The sequence below is a fragment of the Halyomorpha halys genome, unplaced genomic scaffold (assembly GCF_000696795.3).
Source record: "Halyomorpha halys isolate HHAL.00 unplaced genomic scaffold, Hhal_1.1 Scaffold373.1, whole genome shotgun sequence".
NCBI classification, from domain to species: Eukaryota; Metazoa; Arthropoda; class Insecta; order Hemiptera; family Pentatomidae; genus Halyomorpha; species Halyomorpha halys.
Window position 1 is genome coordinate 1,072,307 of NW_027109386.1, and position 12,182 is coordinate 1,084,488.

Here is a 12,182-nt window from a genome sequence, read left to right on the forward strand (position 1 = left end):
ACTCAATGTGGCCTTGACAACATACCGCCATCTTGTTTTTTTGTATCACGAAGTTATTATAAACAATGAAACTTGGTTAGTTTGCTTTTTGGATAAACAAAGCAATGAATATTAAAATAATACATAAAATAAAACATAATAAAACCATTTATACATCAAAATATACTATTTACTAAAAAAGAGCATATTACAATATAGAGATTATATTTTGGATATCATTCAAATTTGAAAATCTTTTGCAACTTAAAAAGTGTTGAATCAGTCATAATAAATGGAAATCCAATGGTGCAACATCAGGCGAGTATGGTGGGTGAGGCATCTCCAACTCGAATTCATTAATTTTTTCCAGCGTGTTTCTTGTGCAGTGCAGTTTTCTATTGATAATTGCTGTCCATTTTTCAATTAAAGATTGATCTACACAATCCAATGCTTACAGTAAATGTCTGCATTCACAGTTTGTTCAAGTTTCAAAACTTCAAAATGAACAACACCACAAATACTCCACCAAATATATAAAAGAACCTTTTTGGAGTGTAAACCTGGCTTAGCAATACTTTGTGGCTATTCATTTGGAGACAACCTTTTATGTTTTTGATTATGACAGAGGACCCATTTTTTTTATCTCTGGTGATTAAGCGATCAAAAAATGCACTATATTATGCCGTTGAAGCAATAAGTTGCATGTGATGGATCGGTTAGATTTGTTCTCTTCGGACAAATTATGCGGGACCCAGGCACCTGCTTTGCTAACTTTCCCAAACTGCTGCAAATATTCTTGGATGGTCAACCAGAGTTAGTTAAGACTATTTGACAGTTCCTCGATTGTCTGACATGGATTTGCTTCCACTTCCGCCCTTGACACATCATTGTCTAGCTTTGTCTTCTTACTTGATACAAGTTGAAAAGATCAAAATTACCAAATTTGAACTCGGAAAACCTGGCATTTATGAGCGTCTAATGGATTTGGATAAACATCAGAAATGTTTTGGGTAGCAAATGTTATGTTACTATCCCTGGGAAACACAAAAAACCTGCAATACTGGATATGTACCTTTTCTAGTATTTGACAAGCCATTTCACCCAAAATAATTATTTACAATTAAACAAGTCATTATAACCTTAGAATGTCTTTGCCACAACTTCAGTGTACACAATGAGCTGACTAATGACAATAAAACTGTAACATACGGAAAAAAATGATATCACTTTCCGGTCCCCCCTATATTTTTATCTTATTTCCAGTTAATGAATAAAATACTGTCGTGCAGTAATTTAAAAATTTAAATACTTTTATTTAATAATGGCCCATATCTTTAGCTATGATGTTTCTCTTCCTATCTTAGAATAAATTTTACTTTGGATTGTTTTTTGTAGAAATGAGAATTCTGAAGCTATACCACAATTTGTAATTTACCGTTATTTGTTCTGTGAATCTCTTGACAGTAGCTATATGTGGTCAATAAAAAAATAAATTAATACTTACTAGTAGAAAAAAATAAATGTATAATCAAATATTTTGGATTTCTTTTGCAAATATGTAGAGTACAATAAAGACATCGAATAAACTGACAAGAGACAACTGACATTTTTTAATTAAATAACCACATTACAATTTTTAAACATCAGTACTTGGCCACCCATAATGGACAGTGATAAGGATTTATTAACATTAATAAATTTAGTATATTAGTAGCATTAAAAAGTTAGAAAGCAAGATGAAGAGGATTAGGAAGGAATCTCATTTATGTGAGTAATTTTCTTGACAGTTTACAGACAAAGTTACAGTTAGCATATATATTACAGAAAAAGAAAACACTGCTTAATATCATTTCTTTTATGACTCATACCTCAACCTACTGCATTTTCACTCCCAGATATTAATGAAACTTTGCATAATTTATTTAAACAATACAAAATATTTGACACTATGGTAGCCTTAATGGATAAACGTTTGCTCTGAAGAGTGAAAACTTAAACTTAAAGGAAAAAATACATACAATAAATTTTATGAAATAAAATTAAAATAAAACAAGTGAAAAAGAGGGAGGGTTTTTGAGTAAATATTGTGAATAAAGTATAAAATTTAAAATGGTTAACCAATATTACGTCGACAATTATAAAAATTCTAACTATTTTTAACACAAGGTTAGTACTTTTTGTAGTTGGATAAAGTTAAACATGGTGTTGAGATTTCATAAGGTAGTTTCAGGAAAGAATGAAACATATCTTCATTTTTAGAAAATATATAAATTTTTACTCATGTAATGGCCATAAAAGGACCACCATTTGAGCCACATCTTTTACTTACAGTTAAATTAATAAACGAAATATTCTAATTTTCTAAATGCAAAATTTGATAAATGTGGTGACATATTGTGAATGTTAATAATTTGATGTAAAATATAGTTTCAATGACAGAATCCAAATGCATTTCATTTTTTTTCTTACTTTTCATCTCTTGTATTAAATCTATCCTGTACTCATACAGAGTAGTTTCCACCACTCAAACCAAAACTTAGAGAATAAATAAAAATGATTGAATAAATTAAAATTAAAAAAAAAAAATGTTAAAAATGAAATTCCCCAGGAGATGATAGTGTTAATTCATTTTTTTACTATAGTGCTTAGTTTTTTCACTTCTCACTATGTAAGACGTTAGGGTCCTGATAAGTTCAAAATACTTATGCAAAGATGCATTTTGCAAAAAGCTCCATTATTGACTGATTGCTTATATTGGTAATTTCAAATTTTAAAAATGAAAAAAAAATAATTTTCAAAAATTTAGTGTAATTTTTTGAATAACTCAAACTTTTCCTGAATAATTTATAGAAAAAAAAGAATTATATTGAACCAAGGATGGAATGGAACATATTTTGACTGAATATTATGTTATAATATTCTATTCCTGCCTTGTTATTATTATTACTAACATTTCATATATTACAGACACAAGAGGTAAACAGGCCATTAAGTTATGTTTGAATCTTTAAACAGATTAAAGCTCATAAAACAAAATGAAACATATCGAAAATAATTTACAAATGCTAGACCCAGGAGCACAAGTAGAGCTATGCCAAGTAAAGAAATGTAGCACAAAAGATAAAGTGATGTTTTTTAAAATAAGGATTATACAAATCAAAATGTTTACAATTTTATAAACGTATCATCTAGTTACATATAAGTATAATTTTATAAATTAATAATGAAATTGATTACCTAAAAAATGAAAAATTTCTTTCGTAATTCAATAATGGAAAGAAAAAGAATGATAAAGTAAAATAAATGTTAAAAAAATAACAAATAGATAGAATATGTCACAATATATAAATACTTTTTTGTAATGCAAAAAAAATTTATCTGAAATTAGTAATTGAAAAATATTCAAGGAAATTTATAAAAATATTTTGTGAGAAAAAAATAGAAAGCATATATATTATTTAAATAGATAAAAATACACAAGACAACTGTATTTCCGGATGTATAGAAAGAAACAAATATTAATTTTAGTTATTATTGTGCAGAATCTGTAAATCAGATGTAGCAAGCAGAAAAACATAAAAAATATTATAATATGCAAAACAATGTATATACATAAAAAACATGTAAGAAGATAAAAAAAAAGTAGTTCATAAGTAGAATTTAAAAAGTACAAGGTCATCCCATAGTTTCAAAACAAAACTTGGAATATATGAATTCATTATTATAAAAAAAAAAAATAAATAGTTCAATAAGCATTAAATTAAACATGAGTAAATACAAAAGACTGTACAGCACTAAAAACACATAATTTAAAGCCAACATATAGAAGCACACTAAATATTTCTTCAGAAAACTTTTAAAGAAATTTATAATCATATCAAATTAAGAAACATAAGGTTATTACATATTTGCTAGTAAAAATGGAAGATAAAATTTTAAACCTGTTAATTATTTTGTCAGAAATTAACTATTTTTTTTTTTAGTTAACAGAATGAAATATGCGATAATTTTAAAATGATCTAATGTCAATTAACTTTAATTCATCATTAATTATTAAACTGAGATAAAACTAACCTGGTGGTCCTGGCGGTCCGGGAGGTCCTTCGATGATGCCTGTTGGAAACTGGTCTCCTTTCAGGGTAGTTGTCAATCCTCGGTCACCTTTATCACCTTTTTCTCCCTGATGAATCATAATCGAAGTAAATAACGAGTAATAGCATATAGGACATTGATAATCATTATGCAGTGATTTAATTCAACAATATTATTTTTAAATGAGTTAATAAGTAAATCATTCAGAATAACACAATACAATTCCACTAAAATGAATTTATATTTGAAATGCAATTTAATACCTCTCTAATTCATTTTATGAATTAATTTATCTCTTATCCTAAGTAATTCTTTATAATTTCTTACAATTGGAGGGCGACGCTTCTAGAATGGGTATGGATTGTCCAGCTCTAAGGCTGGTACTGGGTACTAGATTTTAGTTGGTCAACATAAACATAACATAGTAGAATATTTTATAAAATACAATGCAAAACAAATTACCAAGACTATATTCTTTAATATGAGAGAAAATGACACTTTGATAGTAAGTTTAATAAAACTTACTATAAAAACATCAACTGCTAACAAATTCAATCAAATACTAACATAAAACAAAACTATGACTTGATAATGGAAAAGTATGGTTTGAAACATGTTAGATGTGTTGAATACATCACCATCAGGTTTGAAATTTTTTTTTTTTTGTTTTCCAAAAAGTTAAACAGGTGATAATAATCTTCAAGAATTTGAACTCTATGTTGTCAAGAATAGTAGTTGCAATAAATAATAAAGGCACTATTATTGGTCAAAATTCAAGGTCAAAGAAAAAGTAGTTTGATATGAAATCAATGGAATTCTGCTGAACAATCTCTATTTTTTTTTTTTTTTCTTTCCTGACCCTAATTTACTCCTAAAATCATTGAAACCTTATAAATGAAAATTTTTGTCTATTTCTCTATGCAAAGATAATGTGTATTAGAAAGATATAGAAAAAACACTAATATAACCATCAGGATAAATATTTGAAACATAGGGAAAAGGTAGTCTCGCTATAAAATATAGCTATAAAAAAAGCTATAAAAATTCATGAAAATAGGAGTAAGACTAAGGAAGAAAGATTTCAGGATCAGAAGATTAGAAAAAAGAAAGTGAGCTGGTAGAGGACAAGCCAATCTTGACCGGAGTGCAGGAAACCTGACGAAAATGTATTCAACTAGGTTGAACCTCACAATTCAACAGCATAGACACAGTTTCTATTATAATTTATAGAAGTAAATCTAGATAAACAGTCATAAATTTTAACTACTTTTGAATTTTAAGTGAAGAAAGCAGACAAGTGGAAATATATATACATACTATAGGTCCAACGGGACCTGGTTCTCCTTGTGGTCCAGGTGGTCCTGGTGGACCAGGAGGTCCGCTCACACCAGGTTCCCCTGGAAGTCCTTGCCTTCCATCCTGACCGGGCAGTCCTTCTGGTCCTTGTGGCCCTGGTGCTCCTGGAGGACCAGGTTCTCCAGGCTCACCCTGATTATGTTAAATATTTAGTAACAAAGGAAATATTTCCTTTCTATTTTTATAAAAATACAATTTAAAAAAAAAACTTAGTCCACTGTATTTAGTAAATTGTTGTAAAATATTACATGATGAAACAGCTAAGTTTTAGATATGAAGCCTTGAATAAAATGTATTTTTGGAATGTTTTATAGTTTTGGGAACATTTTCTTGAATAGTGGCACATCTGTCAATACAATTTTTTTTATTTTATTTAGAATTAAATGTATGCCAAATATAGTACTGTAGACTGGGGTCACTTTCATTACTGAAGTCATTCTACTGATCTTCCTAAAGCTATTAGAGTTGTAATAAATTAACTCCAGTCTACGGTACAATCAATAGAAAATCTCAAGCACAAAATAAAAACCTTTTGACTGTCAAATGTGCTGCTACTCAAGAAAAGCAATATGTGTCTCTTTTAAGCCAAGAGGAGAAAACTTTTGAATGATCATCAAAATATCTAAGTTGATAATTTATAACAAAGTTATAAGATATTAAAAACAAAAGGGGAACTGTTGTATCTTGATCATAGAGTAGCTCTCATCACCCTTTAGTTTGTTGACATGTATTGTAATTTACACAATACAGCAGTAGTAAGAAGAAGTTTAAAGTGTGGAGTGTAATTTCTGGTTTGGCATTTCAAATTATGCTCTAGTTGAATCTCTGCTTATCAGTGTGTAATTAGTCATGTTATATTTCATCACATAGAATGCTGAGGAGGTTTAATTTGGATAAACACAATATCATGTACCTTGGATCAAAGTAACATCCTCTATCTATTATCATGAGTGTGAATGCATACACTAAAAAGAAAAAAAGAAAGCAGTTTTCAAAGGGGAATATTTGGAAAAGGAGAATATACATAGTTAGGAATTAGTACAAAGTAGACAAGGTAAAAAAAAAAAAAATTGATTTCAAAAGATCAACATTAATTCGAATACCAGATTAAATTCTTTACACAAAATGAAAATTACAGCAAATTTGTAAAAGAATCCAAAGAAATATTTAGTAATGTAGCAGAAGATATTGTGATAAACCTGTTAATTTTATTGTAATAAAATCACTTTAGTCAAAGGGATCAACAAGAACTGATGAAAATGTGTGGTGAAAATAATTAACTTTAACATTAAATGATTTAGTTCACTAAATATAAGTGAAATTGAATTGATGACTATTTTAAGTTCTTATTAATTTTTAATTATAAATTTCTTATTGTAATTTCTTGTACATACTTATATAAATAAAAATTAGTTATACTTTAATAAAATCTTCTTTTTTTTTTTAAATATTTGTTATTTAATTAGTTAATTATTATCCATGATTGGCCATAAGGCTATAATCGGTACACCGTAACTTGTTAGATGCAAATAAATGCCTTTTCTATATTACATTCATGTGATTTAAATTCTCCTTTTTCTTTGTTTTTTACTTAGTTATATTTTTCAAACCATAGGAAAATTTTAAAAAACCTATACAATAAAAATAAAAAAGCAAAAAACAAACATTATTAAGTAATTAAACATAATTGATAACAAATGAAGAAATACACAATTTATATACTTTTATAAAATTTATTTAAACAGTGTACACATTTTTGTAAAACTATATGTATTTTAAAACATATATAAACAAAATTTAGTTTTCAGGTAAAAGATTTTGACGATCCAAGGTACAATAGGACTAACTTTATTCCTATTTATGTATTTTCTAAAATAGCTTAAAAAAATAATAAAGAATTAATTTTTTATCATATGTACAACAGCCTCCCCTAATGTTTAGATTTTTAAATTTGAAGTATTTATATTTATTTGTAGAATAAGTTATTTATTTAATTATATACTTTTTCCACTAAAAACCTGAATATACATATTCAGTAAAAATATGCACCTATTGTTTACCTAATTTTAGGATGTATTAAGAAACAAATGAATTTAATGTAATTTTTCTAATATTCATACAAAGAAGTTTTTAACATCTTTAATATATATATAAATATAATGTACAAATAGTACTTAACTAATAATTTTGTTTTAATTACCTTACCTGAAATATAATAAAAAATAATATAAACCAATAATCAAAGAAAAATAATTGCATAACTTTAATCATGTGAAAATTTCATGCATTCATGCAATAACAGACTTTGATGAATAAATTACTGTGGCCATGCAAGTATTTAAAATAAAGTAATGAAATATAAAAAAAATAAATAAAATGAATATAGATAAATCATTTGGAAATGGAAATAAATAAAAATAAACAATTTTATTTGTAAAAGTTAATAATGTATAGGATTGAATTATAAAGCTCAAGGTGTGCATTCTATTTGTCAGTTGCGTCAATTCATATATTTTAAAATTCTTCTATTTGAACATGTCATATTAATAAGTCAAATTATATATATTATTTTACTTTATTTCTTTTAAAATGCAAAACTTACTTTGAGCACTACGACGCTTTGTTCAGAAATGTTATGGCCAAGTTCTTGTAGCCCCTAAAACCATTAGTAAAATAATAGAAAAACAAAAAAAAAAAATAATAGAAAGAAAAGGAAAAAGAAAAGTAAAATAAAATAAAATAAAAAAGTCCATAGTTATAAGATAGTTGAAATAAAGATAAAACAAAACTAAATATAAAGGAAAGTTCATGCAAATAATAAAGATATTTCAAATACTACAACTACCTTCCACCAAATAACACATTTCAACCCATAAAGTACAACTGCCCACTAAACAAAATAATAAGGGAACAATTTACTAATTGTTCGGATAGTGCTGCAGAAGAAATGGGCAAAAATTAGCTATAGTTGAAATTATATGGCAAAATTGTCATGGATACAATCCAAATTCTTGAATGAACCATTGATAAATAAATATCGTATTCATGGCTATTTTAGCTATTAGTTTCATAGTTCCTCAACTTTGGTGCTGCTAAACTAGTTTGCAAGAGATCATCCATGAATCATTTTGCTACTTAAATGATTACATCTACTTTCGTCAGATGAATGAATTACAGAAGTTGAATAAATAATCTTTTCAGATTCTCAAAATATCTGTTAATGAAATTGTAAATTTTTTATTGTAATTATTATTTCTTTGAAACAAAATAAATTAGCTTTGAAACTGAAAATGAAGGGCCCACAGGGTAGTTACTGAAAGACAGGATTCATTTATATCTTTTTAGACAATACGGATACTAATATGCTTGAGCCACTGGATTTACCTTCTGACATGAGGTTCACATTTTAGGGTTGAATGGACACTGAAAAAACTATTGTTACCAACCTGATGAAAGAATTTTAAATGATTTCACCTTTTTTCAAATTAACTTGGTTTTTTTTTAAACACCCATTAGAGGGAAATTGTTTGTTTTGCTAGGTCTAAGAATGGTGTTATTTTGTTATCAACTTTACTTTTCTCTTTTATTAAGAATTATTATTTTATCTATTTATATTATATTAATTTTTTTTTTAAATTATTACATTGTATATAATTAGGGATGTCTTTTGTATGAGACCATACCTCCCCCATAATCAATTTAAAAAAAAGAATGTAACTGTTATATCAACCATGTAAGGCCAATCATGCTGATCTGGTATTGAATAAATAAAAAATAAAATTGAATTCAATCATTATAGCATTCTGCCATCACTCCCATATTTTCAATGCTATGGGCAATATGGCTCAAGCACCACAATATGGCTGAGTAAGTCTAATAGCACAACATATTTACAGAAAAAAAAACTTTTTTTTGCTAATGTAATAAAACTAATTAATTTAGTTACAGTAACATTTATAACAGTATACATTGTATTATTAAAATATTTGATGAAATGATGGTACATTAATTTTCAATTATTGTTTTGTTAATTTTTAAGAAAATTATCTCTAAACTGCAATTAACAAAAACAATATGTCACAATACTGTGAAATAAGTCTTTATTTTAAAAAAAAACGTTAATAGTAAATTATTTTACTTTATTGCATTGAGGAAAGTATGCTATTATTATGAAAATATTTTTGAAAAAGTGTTTACTATTAATAAAATTTAATTTTTATAATAATCACACCTAAGATTTAATGCATAGGTGGGTTTTAGAAACCTTAACATTTGCCCAAATTTACACCAACAAACAATGAGATGAAATGTATTTTGGATAAAATACATTTTTTTTTTTTTCAGAGCGTGCAACACTATCCGAACAGTAAATGAAGATCAAACAGACAGACATAAGGAAAAGAGATAAAAAAATGAAAGAAAAATGGGAATATATTTGCTCCTAGACTGTGGTTTACCTTGACAGCTACAATTTCGGCGTAGCCTAGGGTCCCGCCTCGCAACGTAGTCACGGACCTCTTCAAGCCCTAGCAAAATACCTCGTCAGACCGAAAGCTCAACTGCCTTCACTGCCAGCGCATCCCTTGGCAAACTCAACAATTATATTCCCATTAACGCTTTGGGCTTGTAATGCCATCGTAATTCCGCTCGCTATTAATCATATGTGGGCACGAAGTAAAGTGGTGCAAGTAAATGTACGAGCTCTACTTATTAAGTTTATATTTTTTCATATCTTATCGACAAATCTCAATTTGAAAGGAACATAACTATAAGTGAGTTCAGTGTAACTTGAGTTAGGAATAAGTGGTTTGTTATTCGAAATGATATTAGGACAGGAACCCGTATAACATACCTCTGCAAATGGTTACAAAAATTAGTTCCTCTTACACTTAATAGAGAAATGAATATCTGAGGCTCTAAAACTCTTAAACTTTAGCCAATTAATTTAATAAAATAACGTTATTTTTTTTTCGCCTTTAACTTCGAAACTTTAAAAGAGAAAACATTTTAGCACAATAAATTAAACAGCTTGAAATTCTGATGAGTATAGACGAAAAAAAAAAAATTGTTTTCTAATGTTACCTAAAACTGAGGTATACATATCAATACATATTTCACACGAAAATACATTTTTAACGGTCTTGAAACGGTAGCTATGCAGATAAATTGTTTAATAAATTAACGAATGACGAGTTTTTAGGTCTTTTTTTCTTGTTTTTGCCTATGAGTCCATAAAAGGTGGATTCTAATAAAAAAAAGTTATAATAAATACAATTAAATTGATATTTATTCAAAAATATCGATGAAGTTCTTCAGATTCGTTTAAATATTTTAACGTAAGTTTTAAGTATAATTGCAAACAAAATTGATCGGGTCAAAATAATCATTTGTAGATTTTGCTTTGATTTCAAGGAACATTTAAGCTCGGTTCCTCTTGTATTAAATTTTACGAATTTATTGTTCATATATATTTCTAACAGATTAACGAAAGAATCGTGATTTTTTTAGGTTCGTGAAAGATTTTAGACTTCGCAGGTTGTTTTTAATTTTGAACGACTTTAGTGATTTTTTGCAATATACTCTAAATTGAAAAAATGAACTTGCACCACCATAATAACATTACTACAACTGAAATAAATAATTTAATTGTTCAAATCTCAAATATATTTAAACAAATAGAACGTGAATTCTTTATGTCCTCGTTTCAATAACGTTGTAACGAAAAAATATTAAATGATGTCCATCCATCATAAAAATTATGCTGCTGAGTTAGAATCTCATCCAGAGAAATCTGAGCAAGATCGTGAGAAACTATGATGGTATAGAACCCCAACCAGTCCAGTTTATTATGAGTTTGCCTTCAGGATTTCGCTCGCAATAACACATAAAAGAAAGGTGAGGGTCACACTCTCGGATGATGCATAAAGGATGAATTGTGAATTTGTTATAGAGCAGAAAAATGCAGGAACGGAATTCTCTCGGAGTTCTGGATCTCAAATAAGATGATTGACTATTCGTCAAGAGAATTCCGTTCAGGACATTTTCGATATTATATTTACAAGATTGTTGTTAAGTTTCTATTTTCCCTACAATTGAGTAAAAATAACGCATATTAGGAGATCTTAAACAAAGAAAATTTGTATTTAAATTTTTATTTGAAATAACAACATTAGAATCCATCTCGACTTGAAACCTACATGTAATAAATTATGAATGAAAAATTGAAAATCTGTACCGCTACGACCCGTGAAGGGTTTGAAGAACAGAACTGTTGTAAGGAAGTACTCTTTATTGAACAGCGGTAATTCAAGGACGTGTTTATTCAAGGTCACGCTCAACAGCCAGATTTTTCCCAAATTAAGGGTACCTACTTCAAAGAGGCTGGGTGTGCCCCAGGAGGGCTCCCGAACCAACAGGGTTGGCTCATAGCTACAGTAACAGAATAAATCATTGTCTGCTACAGCTGAATACAAACCTGGGTCCGGGAGTGCCATACTCATTTAGCTACCCCGCTCCCCAATAAAATGCACATGATGGTTTATAAAATAAATAGCTTAAAACTATTGATGTGAAAAAAGAATAATGCGAAGCTGGCTTTGATTTATATTCTATTTATTATGAATTTATAGTATAGGTTCATAAATTAAAATAAATCTAACCCACAATTTTATTTTACAGAGAGCCCTCATCAGGAATACAAAGAGCAAAATACAAGTAAGGAGAGAATATTAAATTAAAATAAAAAAATATCATGC

The 12,182-nt window shown here is 27.9% G+C and overlaps 1 protein-coding gene across 11 annotated transcripts in view; it reads right to left on the bottom strand.

Annotated features, from left to right (window-relative positions):
* LOC106681894 (collagen alpha chain CG42342) overlaps window positions 1-12,182 on the bottom strand; it is a gene marked incomplete at its 5' end in the record, with an annotated part of 66,405 nt that overhangs the window by 28,482 nt on the left and 25,741 nt on the right. For 8 of the 11 annotated variants that reach the window (XM_067047579.1, XM_067047576.1, XM_024360859.2 and 5 more), the window contains 3 exon segments: window positions 4,054-4,159; window positions 5,389-5,559; window positions 9,885-9,953. In XM_067047579.1, the coding sequence (XP_066903680.1) occupies window positions 4,054-4,159; window positions 5,389-5,559; window positions 9,885-9,953 (346 nt within the window). 11 annotated transcript variants of the gene reach the window in all.